This window comes from Neomonachus schauinslandi, chromosome 11 (genome assembly GCF_002201575.2).
Source record: "Neomonachus schauinslandi chromosome 11, ASM220157v2, whole genome shotgun sequence".
NCBI lineage: Eukaryota > Metazoa > Chordata > Mammalia > Carnivora > Phocidae > Neomonachus > Neomonachus schauinslandi.
The window spans coordinates 102,156,554-102,176,863 of record NC_058413.1 but is presented as its reverse complement, the minus strand read 5'-3'; the positions used below and the strand labels follow the sequence as shown (position 1 = coordinate 102,176,863).

Here is a 20,310-nt window from a genome sequence, read left to right as displayed (position 1 = left end):
GAGAGAGGGAACACAAGCAGGGGGAGTGGGAGAGGGAGAAGCAGGCTTCCTACTGAGCAAGGAGCCCGATGTGGGGCTTGATCCCAGGACCTTGGGATCATGACCTGAGCCAAAGGCAGACGCTTAACGACTGAGCCACCCAGGCGTCCCCAAAATGTTGTTTTTAGAGTGAATTATTGATACCTGTCATGGTCTAATAAATCTTTAAAACCATACTCCCTACAGAGATTCTGATTGTCTCACTCCCTGTAGCTAGAATGGTGCCTAGCATATAGGAGGCCCTTAAACATTTTTGATAGTTGATTAGCTTGCTTAGTGACTTGTTAGTGGACCTTGTAAGCACAGGCTGTATCTGTGGTTCTCAACTTTTTTTCTACCCCAGCCTATTCATGGGTTAGGCCTTGCTCCTACTATTACTATGACCTCACTATAGCAAGTTGCTGGTTTTTTGGGAAGGGAATATATTTCTAGGGTAGTTTGAAATGTTCCCAGCTGTGATTATGCTCTACTTCCCTCTTTGCATGTCCTCCTACTTGAGAATCAATGAGTGAGCTATAGCATGCCACAGTCCATAAGTCATTTTGTCTGTATTCTGCAATAGGATGGGTAGTAATGGTCAGATTTTCACTGGACAACTGTACAGACTTATGGAGAGGAACAGATCATGTCTTTTTACATTGGTTTTTGTTTTTTTTTAGCACTAAATCAGTGGTTTTGTTTTCCTCTTAGCTTGTTCAATGGGTTTTGTGCATGCCATTCGATAAAGGAACCTCACAGATTGCTTCTAAATGTAAAAGTTCTTCTGTTTTTCCTTATAGCCGGATGCGTAGTGATGGTTTTGATGAAGAAAGTCAAAGAGACTATTGGAGGCCAAAGAATGAAATTTCTGGGGCACTGGAAGATGATTTTCTTAAGGCAAAATCCTGGAATAAGAAGTTATATGATTATGAAGCTAATATGCCAGACAGGTTTGTGAAAAAATTCTTGAGACCATTAATAATATTTGGCCTGAGAATGTGTACTTTTATTTTTTATTTATTTTTATATATTTTTTTAAGATTTTATTTATTTATTTGAGAGAGAGTGAGAGAGAGAGCCCAAGAGGGGGTAGGGTCAGAGGGAGAAGCAGACTCCCTGTTGAGCAGGGGAGCCTGACATGGGACTCGATCCTGGGACTTCAGGATCATGACCTGAGCCGAAGGCAGTTGCTTAACCAACTGAGCCAACCAGGCACCCGAGAATGTGTACTTTTAAAAATTAATTATCTCTACAAAAACTTGCACACAAATGTTCATAGCATAATTATCGTAATGGCCAAAAAGTAGAAACCCAAATGTCTATCAACTGATGAATGGATAAACAAAATGTGGTACAGTAGCCCCCCCCCATCGAAGCCCCCCCCAGTGGTTGCCTAAATCTGTGAATAGTACTGAACCCTATATATACTGTGTTTTTTTTCTGTACATAGATACATACATACCTATGATAAAGTTTAATTTCTAAATTGGGGACAGTAAGAGCGTAACAATAACTAAAAATAGAACAATTATAACAATATACTGTAATAAAATTTATGTGAATGTCATCTTTCATTTTATTTGTACTGTACTCCTGTGAGAACGTGGGATGATAGAATGCCTATGAGATGAGATGAAGTGAGGGGAATGACGTAGGCATTTTGATGTAGCATTAGGCTACTCCTGACCTCTTGACAGTATGACTGAAGGAGGGTGATCTGCTTCCAGAAAGCAGAACTGCAGATAAGGGGGGACTAATGGAATGTTATTTGATGATAAAAGGGATAAAGTACTGATAAGTGCTACAACATGGATGAGCCTTGGAAACAGGTGAAAAAAGCCAGACACAAAGGGCCACTTATTATAATTCTATTTATATGGTATGTCCAGAATAGGCAAATCCAGAGAGACAGAAATTAGATTGGTGGTTGCCATGGGCTACAGGAGAGGGAGGAATGGAGAGTGACTGCTAGGGGATGGAGTTCCTTTTTGGGTGATGAAAATGTTCTGAAATTAGATAGTGGTGATGGTTGCACAGCTCTGAATATACTAAAAGCCACTGAATTGTACACTTTAAGAGGGTGAATTTCATGTTGTAGGAATTATACCTCAATAAAATTGCTTGGCTCAGTTGGTTAAGCGACTGCCTTCAGCTCAGGTCATGATCCTGGAGTCCTGGGATCGAGTCCCGCATCGGGCTCCCTGCTCAGTGGGGAGTCTCCTTCTCCCTCTGACCTTCCCCCATCTCGTGCTCTCTCTCATTCTCTCTCTCTCTCAAATAAATAAGTAAAATAAAATTGCTATGTTAAAAAAAAAAAATTGTCCCATTGCTGACAGCATTGTTACAAGTTGTTTTTGGAGAAGTACTTCACAGCTAAAGAGCAGAATAGAAGAGTTCCTTATCTTAAGAATGGCAAGTTCTCAAAAAAAAAAAAAAAAGGCAAGTTCTCTTACAAATGGACAAAAGAATCCTTTATGTCTGAAATAACATGCAATACAGAAAATGTAGCCAACTAAGTTACTGAGCTTGAAGGTGGGGTTGGCTCTACCATATCTTTCTTTGTTCTGTGTGCATGTCTGTGTCTTGCATGCACTAAGTCTAATTTTTTTTTAATTTTCAAAAATGTATGCATTGCTTTAATAATAATGTAATAAAATATTTCATCTTACAGATGGGGTCACAGTGGTTATAAAGAGTTATACCCTGAAGAATTTGAAACAGACAGGTAAGGCAAATAGGCCTACTGAAAAAAAAACCAAAAAAACTAAAATTTTTTTAGTTTAGATTAATTCCAAGTCTGAACTATAAACTGGGTTCCTAATTTTACAAAGGAGATAACGTTTGCCATTAAAAATGTAACTAGAGGGGCGCCTGGGTGGCTCAGTCGTTAAGTGTCTGCCTTCGGCTCAGGTCATGATCCCAGGGTCCTGGGATCGAGCCCTGCATTGGGCTCCCTGCTCGGCAGGAAGCCTGCTTCTCCCTTTCCTGCTCCCCCTGCTTGTGTTCCCTCTCTCGCTGTGTCTCTCTCTGTCAAATAAATAAATTAAAAAAATCTTAAAAAAAAAAAAATGTAACTAGAAAAATAATAGGCAATTTAGTTGGGAGATCATTGGTATTTTGCCTTTTCCTGATTGATGTTCTGCATATATATATAGCATTTAGGTTTTTATACATAGTATTCCATACAGTAACTCAGTCTGGCAGATTAGAATTTTTATCTTCATTTTAAGAAAACAAAACGAGGAAACAAAACTCTGAGAGTCATAAAGTCTCATAGTAACCCTATGTCAAAGCTCCTAAAATTCAAATGTTAACCCCAACTTTTTTTTTTTTAAGATTTTATTTATTAGAGAGAGAGAGCAAGAGCAGGGGGAGGGGCAGAGGTAGAAGCCGAATTCCCGCTGAGCGGGAGGGAGCCTGATATGTGGCTCCATCCCAGGACCCTGAGATCATGACCTGAGCTGAAGACAGACGCTTAACCGACTGAGCCACTCGGGTGCTTCTAACCCCAACTTTCTATCTAGAATGCAGAATACTAAAATACAAATACACTATTTATTTTCTATAGTAAAGCAGTTTCTCTTTTTTATTAGTAGTGATCAGCAAGATATTACCAATGGGAAAAAAAACATCTCCCCAAGTAAAATCATCTACCCATGAGTCTCACAAACACAAGAAGTCAAAGAAATCTCACAAAAAAAAGCAGAAAAAAAAGTCACACAAAAAACAGAAGAAAAGCAAAAAAGAAGCCACGGATATAACAGCAGATTCCTCAAGCGAGTTCTCGGAAGAAACCGGGGCTTCTAGTACCAGGAAAAGGAAACAGTCACATAAGCGCAAGAAAAAATCCAGGAAAAAGTCTCTCAAAAAATCTGCTTTATTCTTGGATGCAGAAAGTGACACTTCCCAGTCAGATGATTCCGCATCCAGCAGTTCTGAGGAAGGTGAGGAAAGAGACACTAAGAAAACCAAAAGGAAAAAGACAGATAAAAAAGTCCATATCCCTATAGTTAACAATGAAATACAGGAGAGGACGAACAAACGCACAAATTGGAAAGTGGCTACAGATGAAAGGTCTGCAGAGAGTTCAGAGGATGACTAAATGAGATATTCTCCATTTCCCATCTGACTGGTTACTTACAGCTCTTCCACCTTGGGGTTTTGCCAGTGACTCTGTTGCCTGGCACAGGGGCCCTGAGGTCAGAGCTGTCCTGTGCCATCTATCTACATTCTGACAGACTTCTTGTCTTCTGTTTTGGCCTGTTAAACTTGATCCTCTTATTAATAGGGAATCTGGTATTTTGTTATGAAGTTTTCTTGAAGAGATTATTTTTTGCAATTAATCACATTTAGGGTAGAGTGCAAATGCAACAAATTGAAGGACCCAGAAAGCTGAATCCCAGTAACAACCTGGGTACACCAAATGGGATGTAGAATTTGGGGAAAGCAAGGGCTGGGATCAAGAGGTGGATTGGAACTGGTGCTGTGTACAATGTTGGAACATCGTATTGCTCTGTTTATATAGCAGGTGCCACAACTTTGTCTTCAGCCTTGGTGCTTTGATCTTTCTGTATTTTGGCCTCATAGATGTGGTCCAGTTTATTTAATGAGAAAATGAGTAAAGAGCAAGACATTTTTCCTTCATGATAACATCCATAGACAGCTGTTATGAGACTAGGGTTTTCTGTCAAATTTCCCTGCTGGACAGGGTCTGTGGCTACACTAAGTATACCCCTAAACATGGTAATTGGTTTAGTAAATGGTTTTCTACTTCCTGTATGGCCTAAATGGACTTGTGTTCGAAGTTATTTCTTCAGTTGTTTTGGTTAAGTCCTCAACCAAATGGGATAAAATTAGGAATTAGTCATGCTGTCTGATGGTGCTCTGAACAGCATTCAGGGTAGCAGCTGCCATTTAAATATTATCTTCCTTGTTCATTTCTAAATCTATTAATGAAATTTAGATTTTCCCTGAAACTAGGTTGAACCAGTTCCAAAATGCAACAGGCTTCTCAGGGATTCACCCACTTCTTCCCAGTTTGCCTTCTGATTAAAGCACCAAGCAGAGACCATATTATTTCCCTTTGCTATATACTGTGATCCCTACTGTTAATTCTTAAGAAACCAAAATAGCACTGAAAAAAGGCTGGCAGAACACAAGTGAATTTTTTCATTATGACAGAATACCAAGTGACATATCATTGTTTTTTCTGGTTGTCACTTCATGGTCTTGGTAGAAAGCTTGAAAACTCAGACTTTTGTTCTTGATTCTGCCACTAATTAGTTATGAGGTCCGGAAAAGGTGAGTTAACCTCCCTGGCCTTACTTTCCCCGTGTATAATACAGAAATACTTCATGGTAGCATGACAGTGTAAGACACCAGCAATAGAATATAACTGTAACAACATTCCATGAGGTGGTAATATTTTACAGTTCTAACTACTAAATTTGTTCTCTTTACAGAACAGATGTCTAATAAAATGTTTAGTCATAAAATACATGGTTGGCTAGAGGTTCCCTATCCCTTGATTATAAGCAGGTGCTACCTTTGGGGATATTTACTTGAAATATTAATACTCTGGTACTCAATTGTCAATGTTCCATGGCGTATATTTTTACCTTTGGGATTAGTAGGGGCCCAAGGTGGGGCAAACAGTTTGTAATTACTACCTCTTAACCTAAAGACAAATTGTTTTGTTCTTGGAATAAGTGAAATCTTTGTTGGAAGGAGTTTTTAGCACGTATTTTTTTTTAGCATTGTTTCTGTGCTATAAAAGTACTGATTCTAGCACAGACTCGGGAAGATGGGCCAGTGGAACAGGCATCTTCAGGAAGTTGGTTCTGCTTCAGTCTTGACCTTCCCTTCCTCCCATACTAGCAGGCCTATTTCTTTCCCCAAAATACACATCCTGCCTGTTTTGTTTTTGCCATGTTTACTTTTTCTTGGTCATATATAAGCAATAAAGCTGTTTTCTGTTCTTCACCTTTCTCAACCCCAATTTCTCTTCTATACCTTAGGCTAAGTCTTTGATGGTTCTTCTAGCCCCCTTAAATATGGCTGAGGATGGCCTTTCAAAACCTAAGATCTCTCATTTGCACTACTGGTCTTGGAATGTACTTCTAGTGTTCCTGCCAATCAGAGATCTCTATATTAAATCCTAAAATGGGATTAAGGAAAAAAAAATTTCGAGTTGGAGAATTCAGATTTATTGAATAACTACTGTGATAAAACATGGAATTTCTGAATTCCAAATAAATAAATTTCACTTTTTGAACATTTGATCTGTTACTTCTTAGCACCAATAGGCTTGGTAACAGCCTCAAGTTCACCTGACAACAGGCTGACAACTTTCCCCCACTGGCCCTTCAATCTGCTTAACAAGTCCTTTGCTTCTGTCATTCTCCCAGGGGATGGCCTACTGCCCTCCTTTCTGTACAATCTGGGCAAACCGACTGGTGATGGCAAGAGTAGTGTCAATGAAGCGGTCCACGCAGCTAGAGAGACAATTTTCAGTGCGAGAGTCTAGGCGATTCCCTGGCTTCTCCACACATTTATCCCAGCACAGCTCCATGAAGTGATGCACCTAAGAGGAAAGAAAATTAGTAATTGCCTGCTGTCTGCATATAGGTCTAACTGCCAACTTTATTTCCTTCCTGTTTTTCTCCTTTTCTGTCACTTGACTAAACCATTCTTTCAATCAACAAACCATGGGCTCTCTTCCCTCACTTCCTAATTTGTCATCAGTATGGCCCAGATCCTTGTTCCTACATTGCAATAATCCTTTATCCTTTCCGTTTCTGTTTTTCTCCTCTTTAGTAATTACAAATAACTTTCCATCAAGTCACCCCTGTACTTAATGCACAATTCCTCTGTTAGCCACTCAGGCCAGCCCATTATTTAACCACCAACCTGTTAAGCTTCAATGAAGTACACACACAGCATACTCAATGTGACTTAATATTCCCGGAATGCCCTACCTAAAGATTTGTCCCATTCTTCAAAACAGTTCACATTTTTAACTCCTTGAAGGCCACCGTCTATTTTTTCCGATTGTGTTAAGTCCTTAATCAGACTGTAAATTTTCAGGCATGGTTAGTAGTATTCCCAAGTTGCACCAGTGTAAGCTGGGAAGGTATGGTACCAATTAATTTCCCCCCAAACCACTGCTCTCCTGTCATTCCAAACCTATCCCTTACAGACTAGTTCCTAAGTTCTAAACCTTTTTGGGTTCATGGACACATGGGTGAATCCAATGAAGGTTATGGATCCACTCTCCACAAAAATGCACGTCAGGTACAGAAAATGTGTTTTTGCTATTTAATCCGTCGCGAACACCGTCCCCCCCTAACCCCCCACGGGGGGTAACCATTTACTGAGGGCTTCCTAGACTGGGTACTCAGCAGTCAGTCAGTACTTTCTGCGGTCCTAAAGTCTGACTGTCATCTCCGTTTGGCTAAGCAATTAGCCACGCTGCTAGAGGTGCTGCCAGTAAGGGTCCACGCCGGGTTTCGAACCATGCCGAAAGGGCTCCAAAACACTTGTCCTAACCTACAGTCCAAACTGACTACTTCAGAGCCCACCTTTCTCCATTAATGTTCCACTGCTTTGTCGTTTTCAAATACATGATCGCATATGATCTCTACAGTCCAGTGAGGCAGCAGGCGACTGCAGAACCGAGACCCACAGTGGCTGGGTGTCTTGTCTAGGGGCACGCGGCCTGGAAGGGGCAGAGGCAGGATCAGAACCCAGAGCTTCCGAAGGCCAAGCCCGGAGAGCTCGCCGCCAAACCTGGTTCCGTTGCCCTTGCGCCGCCCGAACCTTTCTTCTCTGCTTTACACTTTCTCTTTCCCGCACGCTGGGTGTGCCCAGCGGGCGCCTGAGCACTACTGGTCACCAGGGGCTGGAGTCTTTTCTGGGAAGAACACGGCGCGGCAGGAGCGAGCACGGGGCAGTCCCCCCGTGGTGATGTCGCAGAGCTCCGCTCGTTTTTTCCTAGCGGCTGTCACTTCACGGGCTGAATAAAAAGTCTGAAAACTCAACCTGTGCCTCACCCTCCTGTCTCTTCCCCTTGGTGCCTGTCCCCGCACCTGTGCAGTGAACTGCGCTTTCTGTTGTTCGGCCGCCACCAGGCGCTGCAACTCCGCTTCGGCCGCTTCACCCAGCTCCGCCATCGTCCGCCTCCAGCTCCGGCCTTCCGACGAGCGTGCGCGCGCACGTGCGGCGTGCGCGCGCCAGCTCCCGACTTCCGGTTCACCCGGCGTTTTCCCTCGCCCTGTTTTCTTGAGTCCTTGCGGGGTGGAGTTGTCGAGTGACTGCTTCCGGGTTGCTGAGTGACCTTGAGCCTTCAGAAGCGAGATGGCGAGTCTTTGGAGGTTGAGTGTCCTGTGCGGTGCGCAAGGAGGCCGAGGTGAGGGGTCCTGGCAGCGGGAGGTTCTTAGGGCAGCCTCCAGCCGGGGAAGGGAGTGCGGCGAGGATTTGTCTGCGGGGTGGTGAGGCCTCTTAAGCAGGGAATCCTTCCTCCGTCCCGTTGGCCGATCTGGCTCCGGTCAGCACCACAGCGGTAACCACCGTTGTCTACGCGCCCATATGTCCTCCCGAGCGCGTATCTCCCCTGCTTCGGGCTGACACGGGGATGGGGTAATCTGAAAGAGAGCTCCTGGAAGTTAAGTTCTGCTGAGGCTGTTCCTATGAGTTTTGTTGTTGTTTTTTTTTCCTCCTCCGCATTCACTGTCCTTAGAATGCGCCCACCCCGCATGGGAAAAGTGTGGGGTTAGGCTCCAAACCCCAATGCCTGGCCTTTCCCATTTACCCTGGAGTTGGTGGAAAGGGGCTTCTGGAAATCAATTCGATAATCATTGCATTGGACATTTGTGTTATACCAGGCACCGTAGTAGGAACGGGATACAAATGTGTATAAAACAGTTGTTGCCCTCGAAGAGTTTTCATTTTTATAGGGAAAACACATGTAAACATAATTTAACATAAAGCAGAAACTCTTGTGCTGCACGTAAATTGTTATGCCAGTCCAGAGGAAGAACATACATAGCTCTGTGTTTTGGAAGAATTACCCTGTCTTGGTTCCTGAAGGAGGTTTGTGTGTCTTGAGGATAAGGAAGGCCACAGGGGGAAGGGCATTACAGTTGTAACTACTGGGATGAGCAGAAGTGATGATGAAGGTGTAGGAACAGCGAGGTAGGAGAGAAAATAAACTAGATATGATTAGAGCATGAAGCTCAAGGTGAGGAATGAGAGCTGAATCTGGAAAGGTGAACTGGAATCAAATCATGGAAGAACTTGCCTTGATATGGAGTATGCATTTACCTGATGTGAACAGGACCATTGAAAGATTTGACATAGAGTTGCAGTTTAGATTGGCTACTTGGGTGGGTAACACGGTGGTAGATGGCCGTCATAGGAGATGGGACAGGCTAAGACACAAGTCAGGGAGATGAGATAGGATACTGTTGTAGTAGTGCGGGCAAGGATTGTGAGGTCCTGAACTTGGAAAGTGGTACAAAAAAGAGCAGATTGTCTCAAGAAATATTAAGGAGATACATCAATATGATTTGGTGATTGACAATTTTGGGGTGTTGGGGGAGTTTTATATGACTTACAGATTTTTGGGTTAAAGAGTGGGGTGTTATTAAATAAAGTGGGGAACATGCAAATGGGTAACAAGTTTGGTTGAGAAAGTGAGTTGAAGGGTGATTTTAGTTTTTGGCATAGTGAGTTTGAGGATCATGTAGGATATCTTAGGGGAGAGGCCCAGCAAGCACTTAAACTTCTGAAACACTGGAGAGATAGCAGGGCTGCAGATACAGAATTGGGTGTCATAAGCTTACAGGTAGTATAAGCTGAGTGGACAAAATGGCCAAGGGAGGGTTTAGGACATGAGAGCAGTGGGCGGATGATAGAATGCTAGGAAACATTTAAGAGTGAATGCAGGAGACTGATACAGGATGTCAGAGGATCAAAGGGGGACTAGAAGAGAGTTCATCAGAAAAGAAGAGAGGAAAGGCCCGATCAGATGAAGACTGAACAGTATTTGTTGGATGTGACCACATGGAGACCATTGGCAACTTAATAACGCAGTTGTAGTCAGGATAAAATAAGTTTCAGAGTTGAAGAATGATAGGGAAGTGAGGAAGTGGAGGTGATTTAGACAATATTTTAAAGCATAGTTGGAAAGAGAAGAAAGGGAGCAGGGGAAGAGTGCATGGCATTAGAGGATGCAGGGTCAAGGGAGGGGTCACATATATTACATCAGTCAGGGGGAAATGGCCAACAGGAAGGAAGGAGAGGTGAAAGACACGGGAGAGAAATTACCTTTTAATTGAGTACTTATGACATGGGAATTATGCTCAGCACCTTGACTATTTTAATTTTCAGTGGAGTGTTATGAAGTAAGTGCTACTATTTTCACTTTACAGATGAGGACATTGAGGCTTAGAGAATTTAACTTAATTGCTCATCACCTCATAGCTAGTAAGTGGTGGCGTTGTGTGAACTTAGGTCTATTTTTTAACCAAGACACAGGATCCGAAAGGGGACAGAAAAGGATAGGTTCAAAAGTACAAGTGGAGGGGCGCCTGGGTGGCTCAGTCGTTTAAGTGTCTGACTCTTGATTTCGGCTTGGGTCATGATCTCAGAGTTATGAGATCGAAACCCATGTCAGGTTCGTGCTTGGTGTGGACCCTGCTTAAGATTCTTTCTCTCCTGCTCCCTCTGCTCCCCAACACCCCCAAAAAAGAGTATAAGTGGAGAGGGGCACCTGGATGGCTCAGTCAGTAGAGCATGCAACTCTCGATTCAGGGTTGTGATTTCAAGCCCCACATTCGGTGTAGAGATTACTTAAAAATAAAATCTTAAAAAAAAAAAGGAAGGTGGTAATAGATGTGCTTCCCAAACTAAACTGAACTCCTTGAGGACAAAGGCTGTCTTTTGTCTCTTGCTCCAGTCTAGAGCATACTCTTACCTGTAGTAAATGCTTGTTGGATGAATAAATAGATGAATATATGGAAAGAGAAAGGAGCTATAATTTACTTTTTAAAATTAGTAAGAGTGCAGGGGCGCCTGGGTGGCTCAGTCGTTAAGCGTCTGCCTTCGGCTCAGGCCATGATCCCAGGTCCTGGGATCGAGCCCCATATTGGGCTCCCTGCTCAGCGGGAAGCCTGCTTCTCCTTCCCCCGCTCCCCCTGACTGTGTTCCCTCTCTCGCTGTGTCTCTCTCTGTCAAATAAATAAAATCTTAAAAAAAAAAAAAATTAGTAAGAGTGCAGCCCTTTTACATAGGTGGTTCATTGATTTTTCGGTCTTTGAGGGGCTACTTTAGTGTGAGCTAATAGCAACCCAGGGAAATAGATACTGTCCTCATTTTGCAGATGAGATGTTATTCCCTATCGGGGCTTATGTAGCTTGCTTATGGTTATTTAGAAAGTCTGTCAGGAGAAGTGTTTATGACCCCCCTAATGTCTCTTTCCTCAGCTCTGTTTCTCCGAATCCCGGTGGTCAGACCTGCTCAGGTCTCAGCATTTCTCCAGGACCAGCCTACCCCAGGATGGTGTAGAACACAGCACATTCACCTGTCACCCAACCACTATTGTATGTTTTTTTTTTTTTTCATTGCTGCTGCTTTTTGGGCTCTGGCCCTCTTCATCTGGGCAAATTTTCATGCCTTTGACAGGACTTGATATCTGTGGAACAGAACTCTTATGTCCGACTCTGTCAAATGAGGACCTGCCTAGCCTGCACCTTTGGGCAGACGATGCCAGCATGGTTGAATGATGCCATTTATACTCCTAGAGAATCTTCTGATCTAAGTCCACTTCAAATTTCAGTTTTTTTCTGAAAGAAAATAGCTCTTAGGAAGAGTCTGTACAGTATAGTCAGTCTTATTTATTTAGCTGATGGAGAGGAGCCAGATACAAATAATTTAGAGTAGTAGACCATTTAAAAAGTCATACATATTTATAGCTGTAATTGACTTGCTTATTTTTATTTAGGTCAGTATTAAAATCACGTGGCATTTTTTAGGGTGAATATTATAGAAAATCTGTAGGTGAATAATGAGTTAACTATTTCCAGTTTTAAAGTCTGGAAAGGTCTGTATTTTGCAGAGATAAAGACTTATCTTGACGCTTAAGTCAACAACTTACATATGGTTGCATCTGAGTTATGAGAAATTAGGCAAGTATAGTTTTTCTGCTTTTTAGAATTATTTTATCTTTGAAAAGGTTTTGTTTCTCCATTCCTAAATTTTAAATTTAGCAGAGTGATTTTAATTTGGGGTGTGTGGGCTGAAGAAAAGCCCCTGAAGTTGTAAGCATAGTTTTTACTGAGTGTGTCCATGTGCATTTTTCTGGAGAGTATCTCCATTAGATTCCCAAAGGGGTCTGTAACCAAAAAAATATAGAGGCTCCTGAAGAAATGTTTAAAGTCCATTTTGTTTTTCATTTATTTAAAAGAAGTTCTCATGTTCCATATTTGTTTTGGGCTATTTATAAGTAATGGGACAGAAGAAGGACCATAATCCTAAAAGTTCGTATCAGAACTTGTTGAGTTGGCTGGTTTAATTTTGTTTTGGGAGTGTTTTGTTATTACCTTACTTCTAATTCTAAAGATTAGAAGGTGTAAAAAGAGTAATGTTGTAAAGGAATTCCTTGGTTGGTATTAACTTGTATTTATAAGGTATCTGTCTATTACACTAAAGTTCAAGATTGGTAATTCTGCAAAGGTACTTCGTTCATCTTCTTGCCTGTCGGCAAAGTGGGTCAGTCTTCTAATCTATGTAAGCACCAAGATACATTGTGCTAAAGAACTTCAAAGAGGGAGGTAGCATCTTTCTCAAATACCTTGTTTATCTTAACTCTCTTTATGCTCAGAGCTAAGTCTTATATGCATGCTATTTGCCATTCTGTCAGCTGGGTTATTTTGTGGCAAATACTGAATATGAGAGATGTGTGTTTCCCCTTTCAACTCTTACGAATCTGATTCTTCCTTTCTGTAGCTAGTTCTAAGGCTGCATCTCTCCACTGGACTGGTGAGAGGGTTGTCAGTGTTTTGCTCCTGGGCCTAATTCCAGCTGCTTATTTGAATCCTGGCTCTGCGATGGACTACTCCCTGGCGGCAGCCCTCACTCTCCACAGTCACTGGCAAGTACAGCAGTCCCTTCAGTGTTACATTGTCTGCTCAGTTTATTAGCTGTGAGCTTGTCTTATTAGAAGTTGATTGAGATACTCATAGATAACTTTAAAACATATATAAAATATTTATATGCCCAGATTTATGTGTCCACCTGCCTATTCGATGTCTTCGCTTCTATAGCTAATAGGCATTTTGAATATAACATGTTATAAAACTGAGTTCTTGATCTCCCCAAATCTCTTCCTCCGGCACTCTTGCTCATCTGAATTAATGGCATTTCCATTCTTCTAACTATTCATGCCCCAAACCTGGTCATCATCTTTGATTCCAGTAGTAGTGTCCTAACTGGTCCTCCTGTCCCCAACACAGCAGCCCCAGTGATCCTGTTAAAATATTAAGTCAGGTCAAACATTCTCCTCAAAATATTTTGCAGTCTTTTAACCTCCCTCAAATGAAAAGTCAGACTTCTTATGGTGGTCTACAGACCCAACATAATCTGGCCGTGTTTTTTCCCGCATCTCCAACTACTCTCTTCCTCATCCTCACTGGCTTTGATAATTCTTAGACACACCAGGGACACTCCAGGCCTCAGGACTTTACTTTTACTCTTGCTTCTGCCCAGCACTCTCTTTTTCTAGTTATACACTTGGCTTGTTCCTCATTTCCTTCACATCTGAAATGTCACCTTCTCAGTAAAGCCGCCTGTAACCACTTATTTACAATTGCAGTGTCCTTCCCAGCATTACTTATCTCTCTCCCCTATTTTATTTTTCTCAGTAGTGCTTATTACCTTCTAATACACTGTATCATCTATTTATTATTTTCTGTACTCCTTGTCTCTCCCCTCATTAGAATGAAAGCACAGATACAGAGAATCACGAGAGTCATCCATGGCTTAATGACTTATTACAAGGGTAACACTGCCCAGGTCAAGAGATAGAACTGCAGAAGCTTCTTCCTGTGTCCTACCTCAGTTATAACTACTCAGCATCCTCCAACCAGGAACCATTATCCTGGTTTTTATAGTAATCACTTCTTTACATTTCATCATAGTTTTATCACCTGGTTGTCCTTAGACACTGTAGTTCAATCTTGCCCTTTTTACTTCCTGTTTGCTCTTGTAGCTTTAGTGCCTAGAGCAGTGCCTGACACACAGCACTAAGTGAGTAGTTGTTGAATGAGTGAATTTCCAGTTTCTATTTTTTTACCCAGTGTAGTTTGTTAGATTTTCTAAGTTAATGAACCTTCTGAAAAGTTTGTAAGTAACAGTTGGGTTCTTTGAGTTCATTTTATGTTGTTTTACAAGGACAGTATGATATTGTGGGCAAGGGAAGCATTTTTGTATTGCTAGAGCTGAAAGGACATGGGACTATCTTAACCAACCCTGTTACTTTATAGATGTGGAAACTAAACCCCAGGGCGGTTAAGTGACTTGTCAGAATGATTTTGTACCTAGTGTTAAAAGGGGATTTTGCTTACCTACTTTTCCCGGGTTGGTTGGGGAATTCCTTTAACCAGATAGACCTTTCAAAGTAAAGGATTCCAGTTGCATATGAAATATTAGATCACAAGTAACAGTGAGATTTCTCTAATAAGTAGTTCTTGGCAAGAGATCCATCTAAATCGCAAAAAGTCCGAATAAGAGATAAATCTGAAGTAATATGTTTTTTTATTATTTTTCATTTATTTCATACTCCTCCAGTTTCCTTACTGATTGTCTCTTTTCTCTCTCTCTGTCTCTCTCTCACACACACACAGGGTGACTTGAAAGAGTTGTCTATAATTGTGCACTAATTACTCAGCATCCAATCTCTTTTAGCCCACGTTAATTGGGCTTTCATCCCAATTACATAAGTGAAGTCATTCTTAACGAAGTCCCCACCAAACCTTCATTTTTCCAAATCCAGCTGTCTGTTTTCGGTCCTCCTGTTACTTGAACTCTCAGCAGCATTCAACTTAATTGACCATTCCCTCCTTAAATAATTTTCCTTTGACTTCTAGATGCTATACCCACCATGTTTTCCTCCGCCTTGCCAGCTGTACCTTCTCAGTCTCTGATGCCTGCTCCTCTCCTTTTCTGACCTCTGAATAATAAAGCTCTGAATCCTGGGCTCAGTCTTGCTTTCTTAATTTCTCTTAATTTCCTGAGTTGAGCTCAGATCTGACCTCTTTTCCTGATCTACAGACCTGTATTTCCAGTTGTCTAACTAACATAATCCACTTGGATGTCTAATAGTGATCCCAAATTTAACGTTGCCTGAAATCACTCTTTTCCCCCATATCTCTCTTGATTTTTCCTCAAAGCCACCTTCTTTCCTGTTCTTCCCTAACTCAATTAAATCTAGTTTCTCAAGCCAAAAATCTTAGGAGTTATTCTAGATATTTCTTTTCGTCTTATCTCACATCTAGTCCATCAGCTCTTTCTGTAGTTCTCTCCTCAAAACATAGCCTGCCTCAGTTGTCACTTCACACCATCTCCCCTGTCACCAGCCTAGGTTAAGCCAATGGTCTTTTTTTTTTTTTTTTTAAAGATTTTATTTATTTATTTGACAGAGAGAGACACAGCGAGAGCAGGAACACAAGCAGGGGGAGTGCGAGAGGGAGAAGCAGGCTTCCCGCCGAGCAGGGAGCCCGACGCGGAGCTCGATCCCAGGACCCTGGGATCATGACCTGAGCCGAAGGCAGACACTTAACCGACTGAGCCACCCAGGCGCCCCAAGCCAATAGTCTTGCCAAGGCACTTTGTTTGCCTCCTAAGTGGTTTTCTGTTTCTGTTTTTGCCCCTGCCCCTTTCTGCCTGCACTGTCCATTTGCCATACTATAGCCAGAGTGACCTTTTTTAAAAGTAAAATTACATTTATCTAAAGAGGACATACAAATGGCTCATAAGCACATGAAAAAATGCTCAACATCATTTGTTATTATAGAAATGCAAATCAGTGGATGCCTGGATGGCTCATCGGTTAAGTACCTGACTCTTGATTTCGGCTCAGGTCATGATCTTGGGGTTGTGGGGTTGAGCCCTGAGTCAGGCTCTGCGTTGGGCATGGAGCCTGCTTAAGAGTCTCTCCCTCCCTACCTAAAAAAAAAAGGCCAATCAAAACCACAATGAGATACTGCTTCGCACTCACTAGGAAGGCTGTTATCAAAAAGATGGACAACAACACGTGTTTCAAGGATGTCAAGAAGTTGGAGTCCTCCCATGTCTCTTATAGGAATGTAAGACATTACAGCCACTTTGGAAAACACTTTGACAGTTCTAACAGAAAGTTAGAGATTCTACAGATTCTCTGTATCTGTGCTTTCATTCTAATGAGTTATCATATGACTCAGTGATTCCACTTTTAGGTGTATACCCCTCAAAATTGAACACATACGTCCTCACATGAGAACTTGTATAGTAATATTCATAGTGTTATTTATAATAGCCAAAAAGTGAAAACAATCCAGATGTCTATCTACTGATGAATAGTTATAATAACCAAAAAGAAACAATCCAAATGTCTATCAGCTGATGAATAGCTAAAGAAAATACAATATATTCTTACAAAGGAATATAATTTGGCCACACAAAAAGTTGGAAGTACTGATACATGCCACAACATGGGTGAACCTTGAAGATGTGAAATGAAAGAAACTTGACACAAAAGGCCACATATTGTATGATTTCTATAAAACGTACAGAGTAGGCAAGTCCATAGAGACAGAAAACTAGTTGAATAATGGGGTTTCTTTTTGGAGTGATGAAATGTTCTGGAATTTTAAATAGTGATGATGTTGCACAACTTTATGACTTTTAACACTTTAGTATACACTTTGAAAGGCTTAATTTGGGGGCAGCCAGCTGGCTCAGTCAGAGGAGCATGTGACTCTTGATCGCAGGGTTGTGAATTTGAGCCCCATGTTGGATGTAGAGATTACTGTAAAAAAAAGTGTTATATGGCATGTGAATTACATCTCAATAAAGCTGTTATTAAAATAAAATTAGGTCATACTTACTTAGATTACTCCCTACTTAAAACATATCTGTGGTTTCCCATTACATTTCAAATTTAATTTAAAAAAAAATTTCTTTAAGATTTTTATTATTATTTTTAAAGATTTTACTTACCTATTTGAGAGAGAGAGACAGTGACAGGGATAGCAAGAGAGAGCACAAGTGGGGAGGAGAGGGAGAAGCAGGCTTCCGTTGAGTGGGGAGCCAGACATGGGGCTCGATCCCAGGACTTTGGAATCATGACCCGAGCCAAAGGCAGACGTTTAACAGACTGAGCCATCCAGGCACCCCAAAGATTTTTATTTTTAAGTAATATCTACACCCAGTTGGGGCTCAAACTCACAATCCCGAGATCAAGAGTTACTCACTCTACCGACAAAACCAGCCAGGTGCACCTGAAATTCATACTTAGGACCATCAAGGCCCTGTGTGATCTGCCCTTCCCTTATGATGCCCACGTTCTGCAGCCACACTAATCTTTTTGCTATTCCTCAAAGATGCCAAGGTCATTGTCACTTTTGTTTGGAATGTTCTTCTCATTCAGGTCATCCTTTCTAAAATATTTCCTCATAGCACAATGTACTTTTTTTTCCTTCTTCACTAGAATCTGTTCTATAAGGGCAGGGATGCTGTCTTATTTGCTGTTCTTTCTTTTTTTTTTTTTTTATTTATTTATTTATTTTTTTTTTTTTAAAGATTTTATTTATTTATTTGAGAGAGAGAGAATGAGAGACAGAGAGCATGAGAGGGAGGAGGGTCAGAGGGAGAAGCAGACTCCCTGCCGAGCAGGGAGCCCGATGCGGGACTCGATCCTGGGACTCCAGGATCATGACCTGAGCCGAAGGCAGTCGCTTAACCAACTGAGCCACCCAGGCGCCCTATTTGCTGTTCTTTCAACATCTGTACCAGGTTCTGGCACACAGTATGTGCTTCATTTTTTTTTTAATTAATGACAAACTCTGTAGAGCATTTGTTTTAAAGTTTATTTATTTTTTTAGTAATCTCTACATCCAGTCTGGGGCTCAGACTCATGACCCTGAACTCAGGAGTCACATGCTCTACCAACTGAGCCAGCCAGCTGCCCCTTGAGCATTATTTAGTTAAAAAAAAAAAACCCCAAACCCCAAGATTTTGTAAATGGAGTGGTAATTAACTACTGTCTTTGATATAAATAACTCTGGAAAATTTAATCTAAAGAATAGAGATGTCTTTATTATATTAATTGGAAATTCTTGGTTCCTTCATTTTGGTTTGTGATTCCTGTTACCATGAGTTATATTTTGAACCTGATAATTATTTTTTTGCATTCAAGTTAGCCATATAGCCTTCTGAATTGTGGTTTTTCATTTGTACTGTTTGTTTGTTTGTTTGTTTTAGGGGCCTTGGACAAGTGGTTACCGACTATGTTCGAGGGGATGCTTTGCAGAAATGTGCCAAGGCAGGCGTTTTGGCATTGTCGGCTTTCACCTTTGCTGGGCTTTGTTATTTCAACTATCATGATGTGGGCATCTGCAGAGCTGTTGCCATGCTGTGGAAGCTCTGACCTTTTTGACTTAATACCTTGAGAATTGATTGTACACCTCTTTGCCTCTGCTCTGTCATGCCATTCAACTCACAATAAGGAGGAAATAACAGATAAGTCCATTGGTGAGACAAACCTCTTCTAATCACCTGGTTATTTTTAGAGTTTAGTCCTTGAGGAAAAGGTTCGAGAGGAATTGTATTCAAGAAATTTGGAGACTGGGTTCCTTGGTCTGGTGAGTTTATGGGGTTGTGTCCCAGCTTCTCACAAGACTCATAGCATAACTAACCATAATGTATGAGCTTTTGCCTGTTAACTAATCAAATTCTTAAAGGGAATTCAGCTTTATTACTATCAATACCTGATCAAACTTCTGTATTTGTCCTGGGAATGATGGAGAAAGGGAAAGCCTGTTAATTCATAAGTAAAGATTTTGCAGAAAATTAGTGTTTAATTTTTGAAAATTTCCCTCTCTGTTCAGTCAGTACCAGTTACTGATGGTTACATGTCCTAGGGAAACTTTAAAATTAGGAAATACTGATATTTCACATTATTAATTTCTAAATCCTGGGAAGAAGAGCCTGGAGAGCTTCTGAGTATAGAGAAGTTCCATGTGGGAAAGAGGTCCCCTCATAGATGTATCAAAGTATTGTAGATTCTAAACCAAGACTTAATCCTCAAATGTGTTTATTTTGCTTGTCCTAAAATAATCTGTCTACAAATGTAAAACTGTAAGTAATAAATTGTTATTTTCCCACTGTAGGAATCTCTAATGTGAAAATGTATTCTATGAAAATAAAGTTTTTTTAAAAAATAAAATTCTATCTAATAAAAATGTATTCTACTCTTTTATGTATTAACTGTCCCTAGTTTTATTCAGTAGAACTTGGTGTCTGTTGCATATACACCAGTAAAACCGGACTGTTTAAATTTCTTTCTAGGGCTTAGCAGTTAGGTAAATTACCAAGTACTGTAATACAAAAAAGACTTAAATGTAATAGGCAAAAATATACTGAGTATGAGTAGTTTGGTATGAGAGAAGTATAAAGATTAAATACATTTGGCCCTTGAATAACACAGTTGCTCTGGTCTACTTATATGTGTATTTTTTTTTTTTTTTTATAAATACAGTACTATAAATGTATTTTTTCTTTGTGATTTTCTTAATATTTTTCTTCTAGCTTACTTTATTGTAAGTAGCATATAAATCATATAACAAAAATGTATGTTAATTACTGTTTATGTTATCAGTAAGGCTTTTGGTCGCTAGTAGGCTATTAGTAGTTCAGTTTTTGGGGAGTCACATAGATTTTTGACTGAGGTGTCAGCGCCCCTAACCCCCACATTGTTTAAGGGTCAGCTGTAGTAGGAATTAGAAGGAGGTCCAGATTATAATGTTCTGTAAATGCCAGCCTTTGGAATTTAAATTACATTCTGTATGCAGTTAGTTTGATCTGAGGGGTGAGTGTAAGGCATGATGGTTTGTTTCTCCTAGCACCATAGAGGAACTGGGACTTGGCGTGTTTCCCTCACCGAAGACCTTACTGGGCAGCTGAGGCAAACTATTGAAGGGGAGCTGGCTAGGAGGGTAAGTGTGTTCATGAATGTCTGTATTAGGGACTAAAGATAAG

At 40.9% G+C, this 20,310-nt stretch overlaps 3 protein-coding genes across 5 annotated transcripts in view; 2 read left to right on the top strand and 1 right to left on the bottom strand.

Annotated features, from left to right (window-relative positions):
• Positions 1–6,233, top strand: part of NKAPD1 (NKAP domain containing 1) — a 10,539-nt gene extending 4,306 nt beyond the window's left edge. Inside the window, 4 exon segments of the mRNA XM_021696527.2 lie at positions 819–968; positions 2,690–2,743; positions 3,612–3,636; positions 3,638–6,233. Of these exon segments, the coding sequence (XP_021552202.1) occupies positions 819–968; positions 2,690–2,743; positions 3,612–3,636; positions 3,638–4,120 (712 nt within the window). The 3' untranslated portion in view covers positions 4,121–6,233.
• Positions 6,209–8,221, bottom strand: TIMM8B (translocase of inner mitochondrial membrane 8 homolog B). The gene is made up of 2 exons (XM_021696530.1): positions 8,106–8,221; positions 6,209–6,601 (listed from the first exon to the last, which is right to left on the bottom strand). The coding sequence occupies exons 1-2, from the start codon at positions 8,187–8,189 to the stop codon at positions 6,434–6,436; spliced, it is 252 nt and encodes an 83-aa protein (XP_021552205.1). The 5' UTR covers positions 8,190–8,221; the 3' UTR covers positions 6,209–6,433.
• Positions 8,222–8,318: 97 nt separating this feature from the next.
• Positions 8,319–19,486, top strand: SDHD (succinate dehydrogenase complex subunit D). Of its 3 annotated transcripts, XM_021696528.1 has the most exons (4): positions 8,319–8,425; positions 11,502–11,618; positions 13,024–13,168; positions 18,535–19,486. In XM_021696528.1, exons 1-4 carry the CDS (start codon positions 8,374–8,376, stop codon positions 18,698–18,700), a joined length of 480 nt encoding a protein of 159 aa, XP_021552203.1. In that variant the 5' UTR covers positions 8,319–8,373; the 3' UTR covers positions 18,701–19,486. The 3 variants fall into 3 exon arrangements, with proteins under 3 accessions (XP_021552203.1, XP_021552204.1, XP_044775601.1); XM_021696529.1 differs by lacking the exon at positions 13,024–13,168 and having other exon boundaries at positions 8,344–8,425; XM_044919666.1 differs by lacking the exon at positions 11,502–11,618 and having other exon boundaries at positions 8,374–8,425.
• Positions 19,487–20,310: the final 824 nt, after the last annotated feature.

Bases quoted from the DNA above. Each gene is read 5' to 3' on its own strand.
- TIMM8B (XM_021696530.1), bottom strand. From the start codon at position 8,189: ATGGCGGAGCTGGGTGAAGCGGCCGAAGCGGAGTTGCAGCGCCTGGTG. The intron at 6,602-8,105 runs GTGCGGGGACAG...CTTTCCTCTTAG, and splicing joins AAGCGCAGTTCACTGCACAG to GTGCATCACTTCATGGAGCT.
- SDHD (XM_021696528.1), top strand. From the start codon at position 8,374: ATGGCGAGTCTTTGGAGGTTGAGTGTCCTGTGCGGTGCGCAAGGAGGC. The intron at 8,426-11,501 runs GTGAGGGGTCCT...CTCTTTCCTCAG, and splicing joins CGGTGCGCAAGGAGGCCGAG to CTCTGTTTCTCCGAATCCCG. The intron at 13,169-18,534 runs GCAAGTACAGCA...TGTTTGTTTTAG, and splicing joins CTCACTCTCCACAGTCACTG to GGGCCTTGGACAAGTGGTTA.